Source organism: Vollenhovia emeryi, unplaced genomic scaffold (genome assembly GCF_000949405.1).
Source record: "Vollenhovia emeryi isolate VEMERY1.0 unplaced genomic scaffold, V.emery_V1.0 DF939142.1, whole genome shotgun sequence".
Lineage (NCBI taxonomy): Eukaryota > Metazoa > Arthropoda > Insecta > Hymenoptera > Formicidae > Vollenhovia > Vollenhovia emeryi.
The window spans coordinates 1,457,950-1,475,507 of NW_011967224.1; the positions used below are offsets into that span (position 1 = coordinate 1,457,950).

Genomic DNA, 17,558 nt, shown 5'->3' on the forward strand with positions numbered 1-17,558 from the left:
ATAGAAATTGTAACGTTAAGTATCTCTTTTCGGTCGATTTTTCATTAATCTGAAAAACCGAAATTCTAACCGCGATAAGATTTTTCAGTAATTTCAAACTTTTTTCTTTAATTAGCAAAATCCCCCGAGAATTTCTCCCCGCAAGTCGATTCGTAAAAATACAGTCGTGCACATAAACGCGGCCGTAGTAGGCCGATTCGAATTTTCGCGATCGCGAGCGCGGCTGCAGGGGTTTATTGTGCGGTGATGCAATCGTATTACGTACGGGGCGGAAAGTGGCAGCGTCGAGAGAGCGAGTTTATAATGAGACCGTGTCATATTTTCCGTGTTTGCCGGCATCGCCGAGCGTCGACTGGTACAGTTGGCGCGTCTGCGAAAATACGTTCCCGGTACCGCGCGCACAATACCGCAGGATGCAACCGGGAAAAGAAGACGGATTACCCGCGTGTGTTCGAGCACCTTCGGCTGTATTCGCGATGCGCGTGTATGCGCCGCACCCGAGCGATGCACACGAGGTGAGGCGCGTATACGAGTGTAGGTAGGATACAGGTACGCGAAGGATTCATCGTATAGGTTTGCAGGAGGGTAGGATGAGCGGAGGACGGGGATGTGGGGTAACAACGGGAACGGGCGGAGTGGGAGGGAAAGAGAGAGAGAGAGAGAGAGAGAGAGAGAGAGAGAGAGAGAGAGGGACTTGGAGTCGGTCCCGAGGGATACGTAGGAGCTGCGCCACGGCCCGAGGCAGCTCGTCACCTGGGACACCCTTATATCGCCAAGTACAGTCGTGTCGAGAAAACGCCATTGTACGTAGAGCCAGTTCTCCTTGCTTCTGGATCAGGAGTCAGTTGAGACTCGTGACTTCTGCCTGCTTGTCACGAAGATTCGCTGCGCCGTGAATGTCCGGCGAGGATAAAAAAGAACGCGATGATCGAGCCGCGTATCGAACGATCGACCGCCTGGACCTGCTGGACGCAGCCACGTAATTATCCCTTGATGTGAACCCGAATGTTCATCAGAGATTTGTGTATCTACAATACGTATAGATTCGAATCTCGCGATATTACATTTTTATATTTTGTAAATTCCGTCAACTAGGTTTACTTTTCCGTGTTAGATATTGAGGAGTTGTTAAGTTCGACGCATAGTCGTTCTTTTCACTTTAAGAATTTTTCGAGAAAATATATTAAGAGGCGGGAAATTTCTCTGTATTTTATCAGTTTGCGCCTCACTACTGAATTACTCATCATCGACCCAACGGAACATGCAATTGCGGCCTTATGTGACCGCGCGATAGAAACACGATTTCCCAAAATGTTTCAGGAAAGCCACAGGGGTTTACGAAATACAGCTTTATTAGTGGATGTTGTATCGGGAATATCAGACGCAAGACGTAAAACGTGGAAAGCCCAATGTAGAGAAGAAGAGGGAGCGTGCTAGAGAAAAAGGGGATAAAGGAAAGAGATAAACGGGACAGAGATGAGGCTATAGAGCGAGATGAAGACAGATATAAGGGGAGAGGGAAAGGAAGAGTGGAGAGAGTTTTATTAGTGGGTGCCGGTATCGGGAATATAAGGCGCAACAACGTAAAAAGGCGAAGGTACCGCGAAGAGAGGAGAAACTGGAAGATATAACGGAGGGAGAAGGAGGAATCGCAGGAGGGCGAGATAAGGAGGAAGAGAGAGAGAGGCGGAGGAAGAGACGCAGCGTTGAGGAGAAGAGGGTAGGTGGGCGCGAAGAGGCAGCGGGGCCAGGTCCCGAGGGACTCTGTGCTCTCCTCTGGTGCTGCCAGCACTCGGGAACGCGAAAGAGGGAGAGGACGGCAGCGGAGAGCAGAGAGGAGGGAAGGGGAGAACTAATCAGCTCGACGCATGCGCACGGGGCTGCTCTTAGGGTCCCCCGGGATTCCCCTGGCATTCCCCATAATATACCCTCTTCTCCCCTAATCCCCCGCCGCACCCACGCAGTGTGCCCTCCCGAACCCCCCTAATCCCCCGGCCGCCCTCTTTACCTCCTCCGCAGCCTCCGCTTGGTCGCAGCTGTACCGACCGGCTCTACAGGACTTTCCAGCTTCCCAGAGGGGAGTCAAGATCAAGACCGCTCGATGCGATTATTTTACGTTGATTATTTTACATTGTGTACCTTGTTATTATAAATCAGAAACGCGCAGAAGCACGAGAGAGAGAGAGAGAGATGCGCTGAATCACTTTGCTTTAACTACATCTTCTTATATCTTGTATTTTATCTGTTCTCGATCACGCATGTCGACTGCCTCTACATATGCTTCTCAAAATAACCTGTTCCTTCTATTTTGTGCAAATAAAATTATACATGTATAAATGTAATAGGATACTTTCTTGGCAATAAATATAAGTTACTTCAATTACAAGCGAGCAAAGTGTTTTTTCTCCCTATATACCTCTCTTTCCTGACTACTCGAATCTGTCACAGCAATTATTACAATATCCTGCGAGACAATCCACGAGAGAGAAGGATATTTCGCGAGTGATGTTACAATCTTCCCTGCCGGCCCCCGGCCGCGCCGCGCCGTCACCCACCATCGGGCCTGAGGAGTTGCCGGGTTTCCCCATTGGAATTCGAGATCCCCCATTTTCTTAATGTCAGAGATTTCAATCTGTCACGAGAGCGGCTCGGCAACTTTTCGCTTATCCGCCCGACAATTTCCACGGCGGGCACCGCCAAAGTTTTGCGCACCGTGCAATTTAGCTCGCATTACTTTTCGCCGGTGATTCGTCAGCGCGGGAGAGAAAGACATTCTCCAGATAAGGGACCTACACGCGAGTCAATCAACAGGCAAATATAAATCAGAAGTTATGTTAGGTTTCGGGGGGGGGGGGGGAAGAGGTCCACTTTGGTATTTATTTTGATACCGAGTGGGAATATTTCAGGAATTTCACATCGTCGTAATTGCCAAAATCGACTTCAAATTGATCACAGAACTTTCATACCTTAGGCTCGGTTTCACCAAACGTCGCTTAACTTTGATCTCAGTTTAATTCATGTTTGTCTTTTTCTAAAGTAACAGTTGGAAAGGGACAAAGAACGCATTAAGCTGAAAGTTAAGCAACGTCGGTGAAACCGGGTCTTAATCACCTATTTTTAAATTTGTGCGAAAGGCAAATCGAGATTCGGTATTCAGTAGAAAAAAAGGAAAAAAAAAGATTCCAGCGTTAAGAGTATCGATGATTGACTCCATTCGCACGTAATAACAAGAAAGTGAGAAAAGAGGGAAACGGAAAATCACATAATTCGATCGGCTGAATAATCGAGTCTCGGCGGGGGTTGACTTTTCGAAGGGCTTTCGATTTCTGTCTCTCCTTCTCTATCTTTGTCTCTCTATCGTCTTTTCTTTCTATAGCTGGCGGTTACAATAAGGCGTCAGCTCGCATTCTCTCTTTCGTTTCCTCTGTTTCTTTACACCTCAATGTACCTTTACGGCGACAGCAAGTCCTCAGATATTCCCCGGATGATGATGATAATAATATACAGACGCGAGGACGTTTAAACATTTGTCTTCGTCGTGTTGCCGGAAGCTCGTTGCGAAGTCATTAGCAATCCCGCGTGAGTCAAGGTATCATGTTCGAAATTCGCATTTCTATCTTTAGAAGGGAGCGCATATTATTTGTACGCTCGCAAATAATGAAATGCGCATTTATTCACTTGCACCGTGCAACGTAGGAATTTTTGTATCTTTTTTATGGACAATTGTGTCTAAAAGAACGCGGTTCATTACAAAGTTAATTACTTTCTCAATGTATTAACTCAATTTAGCTTCAAAGAGAAAGAGTATATCGGGAGATGCTAATTTGACATGCTTTGTCTTGAGATACTGCTGAGGGGATTCCATATGAGCCTTAATAAGATGAAAAGTATTGCCGACACGAGCCAATTTCTTCCGAAAAGATGATAGGATGGCGCAGGTGGCAAAGGATTCTGCACTACATATTATGTCGATATCTCCCATAACTGAAATCCCATTACAGACTTATATGCCCCTAAAGTAACGCTTTGACAACATCTATTCTCACCAAAATAATATATAACTTAATATAGCAACTCGCTAGTGATGTAATCCATTTAAACGTCGTTTAAAACTATTGCAGTTCAAATTTAAATGTTTTTATGTGTACAAAAATGTAATCGTCAAAAAACATCCTTATTTCACTCTCTTACGTTTAGACATATGTATATTACTCGCGATTAAGCTAATATTCCGAAGGAATCGATGCGTTTGTGCATCTCTAACGTAAGTCTCGGCGGAATAATCGCATGGTTAGATAGCATGTCACAAGCGTTAGAAATTCTTGTCGTAGTGGAGTGTATGTGTCGTGCATCAATTATCACCTCGCCTTAAATAAATTAGGGGAGTAAGTGCGTTATTGCGTCTCGCGGCTTGCCAAAATCGGTTAGCGGATTATTACGTGACACACACGTCCGGATAGAATATCGAAAGTAAAAAATGCCGCGCTGTAAATAAAAGAATTTAGAACTGTCAAGCTGGAGTTTCGTTCGCGTCGTACACGAACGAACACGCGCTATTTCGTGATGATAAATGAATACTTGAAATATTATCAAAACGCCAAGTTCGAACGTAGCAGTTTGATGAAAAAGCAGATGCGAAAGTGTATGTCACGTCAATTACATCTCGCCGAGTTGAACGACAAACTTGGAGGATCCGAAAGTGAAACATAACTCCAGCACTAATATCTTAGCAGTCACTTTGACCTGCATTCTCATAGTGTATTTAGTTTATTTAGTTTAACGTGAGATAATTTTGTCATACAAAAATAATGTAAACTAAGTGTAAAGGATACGAAATCTCTTTCAGAGAGATTTTTACCATGAAACAAATGGCTCGAGGAAATAGATTCATAAAAGAAGTTGATTAAAAAAAAATGGTCGTGAAGGCAAAAGGCTTAAAGAAGCAAGTCACAAAAGCTAGTTTTAAAAATATTCACCGATCATTGCGAGCGAAAGGTATTAGTGTGCCCGCTGGGTTGAAAAACGAGGGGAAAAAAAGGAAAGAGGGAAAATAACGATGTCCCAATGGTTTAATGAGCGGCGTGGGTACACGGAGCATTAAAGAAGCGAAGGAAGCCCGATGTTTTCAGGTAAGCAGACGGACGAGGCATCTCCCGTGGGAGCGCGGGCCGCCTCCTGCGGGAGGCAACCTCGTTCTCCGCGAGCTCCTCCAAGCCGGTTTTACCTCCGAGTATAAAGCGCGCGCGCAAGTACACTTTGCGAAAGGTAACCTGAAATAATAATCGTGCCGTACGTACGGGGGAGCGGATAAAGGTTTGATCTTCCTGGCCTCCTCGGGGAGGAAAACTGCTGGATACTTGGGAAAGGTACGAATCTTTCGAGACAGTTTCGCTAGTTACGTAACAAGGGCGGTACCGTAGGGCACACGCCGCGCGCACACAGGGGACGCGGAAATTTTACTTAGCGCAAAAATAGTTCGGATAGAAACTGTCGGGAGACTGCGGAAGAAACGAAAAGTAGACGTCGCGAGAGAGATACTGTCCGGTTAATCTGTTGGCCGTTTCGTTGCCCGTCTCGCAGGTGGGAGTGAAAAATTTATTTACGGTAGAGAATTAAGTGACGGCGGTGAGATAAATTTCCATTATACTCTTGCCTATCGTTTGAAAGAAAATTAATCGGAGTAACAAGGACCACGTGCGAAAATTGCGGGGCGAATCAACGGGGGGAAATTCCGAATGGCGGGCGCCTAACGTTTAACCCTTTTCGAAAAGGGAGCATTTACAGTAATTCAAGAGAGCGAAAAATATGTTGTCGCCAAATGTATTTTCTGCATTTTTCATTCAGCTCGAATACGCGGATGGAATACTTCGCGATAAAATAATCGAACATGCATATATTCGCGTATAACCGCGTGACCAACGAGGGGCTAAAATCCTGTCATTCTGTCGACAAAAAGCCGACGCACGCCTCATCATCCGCGCGCGGGAAAGAGGCGAAAAATGCGCGATGTCGGCATTGTTCGATGCACATGCACTCATGCTTGGGATAGGTACGTGCCGCGCGTCCCCCAAGGGGCCAAGGAATCCCATATTCATGGGATTTATGGCGGGATCGCGCTTCTTGAACACCTTCGAACAACAATGACAATGCATCGCGACGCATTGTTGCGTGCCCGTAGGGCAATTCGAGTAATGCACCAGAATGCACCGACTTTCTCTCACTCTTTCTCGTTCTCTCGCAATTTCTTCGCATTGTTACGCAAAGGAGGCCGGTTTTGCGCCGGCGGGAGGGTTCTCATTGCGCAGGCCGATCGATTTTACTGTCAATTTTTATACAGGAAGATCGTGGCTTGCGCGAGGCGTTCGGGAAATGCTGTGCATTGGAAATTTGGAAAACGAATGCTCGAAAAATTATCCAAGTGCACGCAACAGCAGATATTACGACTCGAATAGCGAGAAGCAACGACATTTTATTATTTGCATTTTAAATACAATGTTTCTTACCTTCTGACTGACGGCTAAACGCTCGTTGCAGCTCCTCCTCTTCCTCCTCTTCCTCGTCATCCTCTGAAACATATGAGCGGACGATTGCTTATAGTTTCAACGAAATTAATTCTAATTTATTTCGTATCAATCGCTGCAATATCTGCTAAATAAAATTGTCCCGTTTAATATCAATGTTTACGTTGCAAATATTCGCTCGCCGAACGAAAGATAAATAAATTTCGTAATCCACCGCAAATGATTTAATTTAGGTCGAGCTCCCTGCTTCACGACTTTCCCAAATTTTTATTATACAAAGTGCGGAAAACACGTTCCACTTATCCTGTACGATTCGCTTGTGCAAACGTTGCCACCTGTTGTACGTAAATACTAAAGAAAAGTCCATGAGAGCTGGCAGTCTAACAAATAACACTCACGCTTAATCGCCGTCGTTTCGTTATCCTGTTCGGCCGCCTCCAGGACATTCTGCTCGTTACCGTCGTCCCACTCTTCGTCCCCTGCACAGAGGGAGAAGCCACCGTTAATTCTATTACATTTGCATATCACCGGTAAAGAGCGAAATCCGCAGCTGCCGCGAAGTACACGCGACGCAAACGCAAGATTCCCGCATTAAATCCCGTTGCGGGAAGTCGCCGAATCTGTCGCTACGCGTAACAATCGTTTTTAAACTCTCGTAAACAAAGCTATCTAGTCGGGAAAATCATTCGCTGTATTGTACATCATCAAAAAGCGGAACAACGCGGGCCGTTGTTTTTCGCCGATAAAATATAACCGGTCGGTGCGTACGGGGTGGCGGCACCATCACCCGTTTGTCACGTGGGACCGCAGAATTAAACTTAAAAATTACACCCTCGTACGCGTGGCCAACAGGTCGGTTGTTATTTCGCATGGCCTCCGACCTACCGTCCTCTCCTCTCCCGGTGATTCGCTTTTTCATCGTCGCGGGGAGCGTGTTTACGCCGTAAACTTGCCACTCCGAAAATTGAGCGTCAATTGCGCCGAGTTTTCGAAGGCGATAAAATCGGCGTGCGCCGCGTCCCGTCGCGCTATCGAGGTTTCATCCGGGCATTTGTCATTGTTAACGATTGATTGAGTCAACAAGCCGTGCGAAGGGGCTAACAAGTCCCAGCTAATTGCTGAGTGATTTGCCCGAATGCAAATTACGCGGAAAACTGCGTTTATCGGAATAAAGATATTTATCAGTCGTCCTACAAATAGTCGCAGTTAGGTGCAAATTAGTTCGTGTTACACTGAAAAAAAATTTCGCTACCGTAGCTAATCGTGATTTGCTAAAAATATTTTGCTGCGTTAACTGATAAATTTCTGAACCAGGGCAAACGGTTTGCTGTCGCATCTAATACAATAGGCGCAGTAGCAAAATATTAGATATCGCAACTAAATATTAGCTGTTCAAATTACCCGGAAAACTGCGCTTATCAAAATTAAGATATTTATCAGTCGTCCTACAAATAATCGCAGTTAGGTGCAAATTAGTTCATGTTACACTGAAAATAAAATTTCGCTACCGTAGCTAATCGTGATTTGCTAAAAATATTTTGCTGCGTTAACTGATAAATTTCTGAACCACGGCAAACGGTTTGCTGTCGCACCTAATACAATAGGCGCAGTAGCAAAATATAAGCTGTTCATATTTTACAACTGAAATTCAGTTAGCACATGCAGTTCTTAGCTACGACATTTTTTTCCGTGTACCAAAGTAGCGATAAATGAAATATAAGTTGCTCCTAAGTTGGATCTCGCGTGTACGCTACAATTATATCAAAACGTTAAAAAAAAGGGAATCTAATAAAAAAAAGTACACGCGCAAATTAATTTTGATCCAATCGCGAACCAAACGTTGCTCCAACCGCGCCAAGTTAAACGTCAGACGAGAAGCAACGTCAAATCTACAGACGGGGCGGTGGGGCTTAAATATTCCAGAAGACACGACGCGAAGGTACCGCGTCCTTCGATCGTGCACCTCGGCGCCCTACGAACCCTGTCAGCTGTCAGGCATGTCTCGCGCCAAAACGCGGTTCGCGTTACCGGTGCGATATCACGGCGGTTAATGGTTCATCCATCATCGTGTAACCGAGGACTTTCGGCGAGTTTCGCTCGATTCGTTAATTGTTCCAGGCGAGATGATGCGTGCCCGTAGATTACCATCCGAGTTTCTTTCTCGGGCGCAAAAAGCTATCATTTATAACCGCGAAAGAATAATTTCCTAAGAAAAAATTCCTTCCCGTTTTCCCCGTCACATTTTTCCAAAACGGAGATATTTAACAGATATTGCAGAGATGTTAGTTCTGGCGAAACGCGATCGTATTACTCACGTCGGCGTATTCAATTTATCGTAAAACATCGTAAACAATTTGACGATGAGATGGGCTGAGCCTTTATGGCAATAATCACAAAGGTAGAGGGTGGGATCGGTTGTATCGGCTCGAGGGCACCCTCTCCGCACGTACACCGTACCTATAACGCGCGTACGTCGTTTCGCAACGAGCCAATGTAATACGGCCTGGCCTAGACGACGCTATTCTCAAGATGGTCCGGGGGAGAAGGTCGGCGAAGGTGGCCGCGCGAGGGAGAGGCGGGAGGTAAACTCACGAAAATACAGGTTGCAATCTCGGCCCGAGCTCCGTGGCTAACGTTAAACGGATGTGTTATTATGGCTTCGGCATGCACGCCGGGCAAGATAACTGCATATTGCGGCTTAACCCCTTCTAGGAGGATCATTCGAGTCACGATGCCCCCGTCTCTCGATACCTCCCGCGGTGGAAGTATATCGCGTCTTCCAAATAATAACGTTTTATCTTGATTCGTAGGAATTTCCCGAGCTGGCGATTTCCGCTGCCTCCGTCTTTGCCGATGTCAAGCGCTTTAATCGGCTGACTTGGACTTTTTGTACGTCGCTATTATACATTATTATATACAATTTATTTAATCATAAAGAACAAATGGAAGAAGTAGGAAAAATTAGCAGTTAACGCGGATGTAAAACATGGAATTACTAAATAAGCTTGGTGGCGTTTAATAGAGCGTGGATAAATAAAAGTTTTCATCTATCAATGCCTAAGATCAAATTTCCTCCATCTTTCCATGATCTATGGCGAACGATTTCCCCAGAGCGATTACAAGTTAACGCAATGTTCAAATAATTTCGCGATGACATATCCCTCTCGTTCCGCGTCAAGTCCCGCGAGCTGACCTCACCGGTAAACCCTTCCGGTTGCATCGGGGCGCGTCGCGATCCTCGCGGAAGTCGGCAAGGGTCCGCGAGTCATTAATCGATACGGCGCGAATAAAGGAGCGCCCTGCGGGTTATATCCTGGGCGCGCGCGATATCTCTATCCGCGTTGCAGCCACCGTACGTCTTGGGGTCCGTGACAGGTAGGCAAGTAAGCAGGCAGGTAGGCAGGCAGGTAGGCAGGAAGGCAGGCAGGCAGACAGACGCCGCCATTGGGAAGGGCCGCCACTGCCGCCGCCGCTGCTGCTGCTGCTGCGATGGGTAGTCGAGAGGTAGGGAGGATTGTCGGGAGGAAAGTCGAGGGAGATCCCGAGGGACCGCGTACCCAGGGTAGCTCTGACGCGGACTCAGACTCCCGAGGGACGCGAGCATCCGCCGGCGACGGCGCCGCCGAGCCCCCTCCGGCGCCGTCAGCGAGGTACCTGCCTCCTCAAGGACTCGGGAATATTGCGGAGGACCTTTGGTACCTGTCACGCCGATTCTGCGCGCGTTTGTCAGCCTGACTTCAAAGTAATGTAATTTTCGGTGCCGGTGGAAAAAAGGAGAGATATCGCGGGCATTTATTATAATATCCTGTGACGCGGCTCTGTTTTCTCTCGTAATTAATTTTCAGTCGATCGTCGTAATCTTATTGTTAGACGAGCTCGCAATTATTTTCAATTATTCGCAAGTGAGTCTCGATTGTTTGCCGAGCGAGCGCAGGCGGGTTGGAGCGAGCAGGCTCCCCGAAGGAGGTACCGAAAGAGAATCTCTTAAATCGACGCTGCCGTTGCGCGACGTGCATCGCCACAAAAGCGACGCCAAGTTTGCGGACTTGTCAACGGGTGGCCGCTTCTCAAAGGAATACCGCCGCGTCGCGGGAATGCGTCCTCGAGTATGTCTTTTGTAACGTGCGCTTTCCTTCCTACGGGGTACGCAGCCTTCCGCATACCGCCCGCTATTAAGAAGCACGCACACGCGGATGCCCGCGTCTCCAAGTTCGCCAAACTTCATCTCCCGTCTTCTAATTCCGTACGGACAATTTAACCTTGTCACGATCGTTGTAGTTTGCTGCAACATCGCATGCTTTTCCGAATCTTTAGGTAGATCTTTCTTAATAATTTAACGCACATGCCTTACTTTTTCTAAAGCGTAGTTTTGGCTGTTGTACCATCGTTACAAAACAATTTCGAAGATAGAAAAATAACTGGAGGGAAATAGGCGAAACTTTCGTTTCCAGTAATTGTAAACGAAAGCAATAAGTTTGCACGAGTCGAAATTTTGGTACTATTTTGACACTTTTGAGGATAATTTACACCTAAGGTGATCTATACATCTATAATACACAGGTCAGCAATAATCTACTTTAATGACATTATATTTTTTTACTCCTCCCTTCAATCTTTAATTCTAAAAATTTACTTTAGCTCCTACTTAAAAGGACGTACTTTAACGCTAAATTGGCAAAAGTAGAAATTTCCGACACTATCGGTTGTAAAGTAGGAGTAAATTTTGTGCCTGCAGTTCGTCCTCTTTTACTGTCTAAAAGGTCCTGCTATATAATAGAATTAAAGGCTCAACGTAGGGCCAAAATTTCGACTCGGGTGATAGACACTTTTGACGAAAACTTAATTATCGAAACGTAACGAGAGAAACGGATGTAATTGAAAGTCGCGTGACGTAGAAGCCGGGTGTGCTCCACGTAGACAATAATTTAACGAGAGGCCGATAACTTAATCCGAGTTAGCGGATGCGTTATAATGATTATGACCGCCGGTGAGGACTTAGTGCTGTCACTGCAAAAACTAATAGCGGCTTAAGTTTTAGAAGAGCCACGATTAAACGGCTTAAGACGCTAAGCCGCAAATTTACATTGTACCAGTAGCACGGCCGCCTCCTGTCTGTTCTGATAGTCCGCTGCTACTGCGATCCGAAGAAAAATTAATTAAGCAAGTGTTGTTATTGGTACATAACATTGATAACAACGTATAGTCGTCTCGTATCACTCGTCTCGAGTATATCAATGTAAAACGATTACCAATTAAATACATAATCTTATACCAATTAATCGCAATTATTATACTAACTCTGTTTCTCTGGCATAATCTTTTTACATAGCTTTTTTTATTTATAAGCAATTTGGCCCGACTGCAATTCACTATACCATTTTCGCTTTAATTACTTGTCTTGAATCGAACCAATCGCAGTTTAGCTCTAATGTTTAACGTAGGAAAAGGGAGGGAAATAATAATCATCGATAAGCAAGCGCCGCTCCAGCTCCGGATCGTTAATCATTTCTGCGCGTGTAAATTAATTCCGGGACGATAATTATGCATTTATGCGAGTACGCACAAATTACAATCACGTTCCTGAGGCATAATGCACATGATTCAGGTCATTGCGTCCTACTCACCAATTATAATGCGCTTATATATCGAGCATATTTAGGCGTTCCTTCATACTTGCCGTTAGAAATGCATATGCACACTGGCAAGCGGATTTACATATAATACATAATGCAGCTCTAATAATGCACTGTACGGATTGATAAATTAAGATTTCTCCAACAGTACGGGTACAGTTGCAGCTTCGCCGCTTCCACAATGCGTCCGTCCACGTACCGAAGTACTCGGCCAGAAGAATTTCATCTCGCATACGCGTATGAGCTGACTCTTCAATTTTACGCGACGCATTCTCTTTCCCGTTCGTTTCTCCAGCTAGCAATATAGTAATGAAAATAATAAATCTTAACATTTACTCGGCCGTCATTCGACACCCGATCCAATTCTACGAAAAAATATACAAGTTTGTTGAGTATATAGCAGCTTGATCTCAAGGAAGGAAAAATAAAAGAAAAACATTGCGCCCGTTTTATTTAGGATTGTCGAAAAATATTTGAAACGCAAGTCGGAATAACCCGAGGCCTGTCGATGCAAGCCGATATATTCCCATTAACGCAATTATCCTCCGTTCAACTGCTACCTACCGGTTGTCCAGGTTATGACGAGGGCATTGGAATCCATTAATACGGGTTCGGTCTCGCGCAGGTTCATTATCGTGCATTAATTAGCAACACCCTATATCACTGGCAATACTATCGGTACGGCTTGCTATTTCGCGGCTAACCACTGGCTCGTGACATCCTGACCACGCGATGGCAGTCGGCCTGATCCGATAAAAGACGACGGTTTATTTACCGCAACAAACAAGCAAACGCGTACAATATCGGATACTTTTACTATCGGTTTACATCGTGCTATCATTAACGGATGTCTAGCCATAATATGCCAATACCGGATAAACAGTTGACAATTAATTAAAGCCTTCATCGCTGTGATTTTTAATCCGTCATTGCGCGTACGTTTAATATCGTTTGAACGTTTCTTGTTTAACTTGGGAAATCTGTAATGAAAGATTACGGTTGACGCGTAAGAAGCAGCTAATGTACCTCGACGCGAAACTAAGATTGCTAGATACGATTGTTTTTTTCCCCCCATTTAAATCATGCCTGATTCGCGATACTCATCAATCAGCGCCAATATTTCGGCAGCCGAGTGCCTTTTACGTCCGCTATTGGAATCCGGATGTGGCTACCGAGCAATGGCTGGCTCGAAACGAACAACGTGAAAACTTTCGTTTCCGCTCAATCGTCAATTCTGCCAACAAACGAGAAATGATACGAGTACCGCGGCGCGGTCGCAATTTCGGTGGAAAAAGGGCCGCGCTCTACCATATACACGATGCTATGTACAGCCATCGCGGAGCCTGCGAGATCTTCGTGGTCGTAAATCGCATTTTCGTTCATAGCTGAAGCCGACCGAATTTATAATTTGCAAGATTCACCTTAAATATGAAATCATCTAAAACAAAACTCCACAGTCTAAAGCCTAACTCTACGTCTCTTATTCATTGTCCAAGAATTGAATAATTTCTTGCGACAATGTAAGGACTTGAAAAAATTGTATACGCGAGAAATTGTAAAATAAAGATGAGACGAATGAGGAACTGTTGCGCGCGGAGAAGAAATGGAGGAAAACTCGAAGAAACAGCAGGCTCAAAGGAGAGGAGAGAAATCGCTGGTGGATCAGTAGTTAGAGAGAGAGAGAGAAAGAGAGGGGGGGAGGGAGAGGTTGGAAAGCTGGAGGAGCGAGATGAGCGCGCGAAAGGAGATGCAGGACGAGGAGGACGAGAGGAGTGCGACCAGAATTGGATAGGATAGGCGAACTGGTGATTACAGAGGCCGGGGATTCCCCGGGGACGAGCGCCGGTCTCCCGCGGGCTTCCACCTAATTCCATCCTGGCTGACTACTGACTCTCCTCTCCCTCTATCTTCCTCTCTATCTCTTCCGTGTATCTATTGCCTCTCTTTCTGCTTCCAACCGTTCACGTCTGCTGATGTTCCGCTCTGTCTCTTTCTCGCTTTCTCCCTCCCACCCTTTACAACGAGGCGCTCCGTCCTGCTTTTATCCTCCGCGTTTGATCAACCCTCAACTCTTTCTCTTTCCTCCCCACACACGTCCCATTTCTCTCGTCATTTCTTTTTCCGCGTCTATTTGTCTCGTTTCTTGCATTTCTCCCCGGCCTTTATCCCGCATTTGCGATTTGCCTTTTTCTCATCTTCACTTTCTTTATCTCTCATTCTCGTCTTCCATTTTTATGATAACCGTATTTCAGTCATTCGGTTGCACGTATGCTCCAACAATCCAACATCCTCGTATGATGCTGCAGCAGACGTTTGGCAGTTTTCACCGTTCTATTTTTTGTCCCCGTTTTTCGCCACTCGCCGTGACGAATTGACGGATGCCGCGTTACTCGATAATTGATACTGTTAGGTGAACAATTGGCCAAAATAAACTCTTCGCGAGTGGAGCAATTATATATATTTTTTTTCGTATCGAGAGTCATGATTTAAAAAGTTAACAAGATTATTAATCAACGCCTTGTACGAAAAAAGTCGCTTTTGTGTAGATTATTTACTCGTCACCTTTTTTTATTTATAAACAAGCCACGCTTCGTCCTGTGTCCGCGACGAAATAAAATAGAACACTACGATTGCACGATTGTAGAATGCAATGCAAATGTACAATCGTTAAAAACAGCAGAATTCTCAAGTTCTGAAGTTACTTGGATAATTCGGTCGTTTTTGTAATTACTACAGCGTTACGGTGGACTTTCTGCAACAATAGTGGCTTTTGGCACTCGTATCGTACGTTACTTTTATGTCGGGCCACGGTTGCACGTGTCTGGAAGTTTCGCGGAGCACCCTTTTAGCCAAGACTTCTTTTTCGCCCTTCACACAACGGCGCTCTCACACGGACAAACACCTTGCGACAAACTTTGCTATTATTCGCGTGTCTTTGCGACACAAATGTGAGAGCTCGTGAACGTTAATTCCGTAAAGCCGCCGTCATCCAGGGACCCTAGATTCTCACGTTTGTTTTATTTTGATTCTTTTTCCCCTTCACGTTTACCGCGCGCAAACTTTCCTCTTTTCTTTGCCCTTTTTCCACCCGTTCCTTCGTGCGACGAATCGAAAAGGTCGAGAAGGTTTCCAACATCATAAATTGGAATTGTTTCGAGGTTAAATGCGCGGTAGTATACGCACGTATACAGTACGTATTTTAATTTATCTCGGTGCGTAAGTTTCACAGTCAAGATTCATAAACGACCGAGTACTTGCTTTCTAAAAATGAAAATAATTAACGGCGCACACTTCAAAGCCGCGTCAAATTCACGTCCGCGGACGTGTCGAACAATTGCTACTGAAATATTTCTTCTGGCAACAACAATAGCTAACATTAATCTGTTTATATCGTACACTCAAACATTTGTAATTCCTATCGATTTCTATACATTAATTGTCAATGATATGTACACTGGGGAATCGCTGATGCCTTCCCACATGAATTTAGGCACAGGTAAAACACACGTGCACTCTCCATGTGTGTACGTGCAAAATGTATAAATGTGTCGATACGTGCACAAATTCATGTGGGGGAGGCATCGGCGATTCCTAGATGTACCCCGTCCGGAGTGACCAATAATATCGAATATCTATACGAAACGAGTAGCGACACGATAGTGGTGACTTACGTTTGAGAGATCGAGGCTTCGCCTGCTTCCTCCTGGACATATCACCGCACTGGCACGCACTTGCGAACGTGGACGGGGGACACGGGGGATCAATAGCCGCTCCTCGCCGGCATGTCACTCGCGCTCGTCGGCAACTCGAATTTCACGACGTTCCCTCGCCGTCGGCGATTTTGTCCGCGGGGAACGTGGGCCGTGAGCCGCGGACGCCGAACCCGATGGGGTCGGCGCGTCCAGCTTCGAAGGTTCGCGCGCGCCGGGGGCCGAGACGGGAAATCGAAAACGGCGCGCGTAAGTAACCACGTGGCCTGCGGCGCACGATCGGGCCGTACGAGCGGGGCGCGCGCCTCGTACGGACCGGCGACAGCCGCGCTCGGAGGACGCGCGACGAATGGACGCGGTCGCGTCGCGCCCGCGGAGAACCACTGGCGTACGAGCGTTGCGCAAGCGTGCGGTCCGCGCGGCCGCTCTGCGCGCGCGACACTCCGCCACGCTTTTTAATTCGATATTTTCGGCAACGGAACAGAAATACGTACCCACCGCGAGTTTTTGCCGCGACGTTTCCAAGAACCGCGCTTGTAAACACGTACAATGCTGTTGTTATGTAGACTCGCTACGCGCGCGAGGAGACGGTTGGAAAACTATGAACATTATTTCTTAGGGTCACAGCACAAAGCAACGTAATAGCTTACGACAGAGACGCGAGCGTAAACGTAGATAGCGCATAAGCTTTGGCGTCAAAGTAACGTCGTATGTAATTGGAAGTAAGTACAACATACGCCAAAGCTTGTGCGCTATCTACGTTTACGCTTGCGTCTTTGTCGTAAGCTATTACGTTACTTTGTGCTCTGACCCTTAGGCTGACGCAGAGAACGATCTGTAAACGCTTAAGGCTAATGTTACATTTGTCGTACGATAGATAGTACCTTAAGACTGTCTTAGTCGTAGACGCAAGACAAGCGGAGAAAAACGTAAGTCGTATACAATAGCCTCTCACGACTTAAAGGCCCGAGCACACATAAAAAACTTAAGCAGTAGAACCTGAAACTTAAGAGAAATGACCAGTGGCTGTCGAGAACGCGAGCAGCCATTTTGAACCTTAAGCAATGCTGAAAATTTCGACCGGTCGAAATTCTCAAGTTTTAAGTCTCGCTGCTTGAGTTTCCTCGTGTGTTTCCAGCCTGACGCTCTTGACGCAGCGAGAAATGACTCGTCGGTCGATGCCAAATCGACATCGACGCCGTCAAATTGATGTCGAACTTGACAATGTCGGTGTCGATTCGACGTTTCGACGAATCATTTCTCACCGGGAAGCGTTTACATCCCGTTCTCTGTTACCAGCCTTACGCGCTACCTCGCTCGTTAACAATTGTATGAAACACAATTTCGTGTTTTACACGATTGTATGAGGTACAAAAATGGAATACGGATAGCACGCTCGCTATGCGCTACGAGTTGCGTGCAACCCAGCGAGAAATGACCTCGTCGATCGATGTTGAAACGATGTCGGATCGACATCGGCACCGTCGAATTGACGTCGATTCGACACCGGTCGACGAATCGTTTCTCACTGGAAATGTATTTTCGTGCGATTTAGCATAGATTTCTACTTTATCGTTTATGGAGAGGCAACGGAATATGATAACGCATCGACAGAGTGCACGGTACAAAGGCGCGCGAAATTCCTCTAATTACTCGACTCGTTGAAAGCCTGTATCCACGATGCTAGAACTTGG

General features: G+C 46.0%; 1 protein-coding gene across 1 annotated transcript in view; it reads right to left on the bottom strand.

Annotated features, from left to right (window-relative positions):
- Positions 1–15,905, bottom strand: part of LOC105566910 — a 24,922-nt gene extending 9,017 nt beyond the window's left edge. Inside the window, exons 1-3 of the mRNA XM_012021307.1 lie at positions 15,826–15,905; positions 6,920–7,000; positions 6,504–6,566 (exon numbers count right to left, since the gene is read on the bottom strand). Of these exons, the coding sequence (XP_011876697.1) occupies positions 6,504–6,566; positions 6,920–7,000; positions 15,826–15,865 (184 nt within the window). The 5' untranslated portion in view covers positions 15,866–15,905. The remainder of the gene's footprint in view (positions 1–6,503; positions 6,567–6,919; positions 7,001–15,825) is intronic.
- Between the last annotated feature and the right edge of the window lie 1,653 nt (positions 15,906–17,558).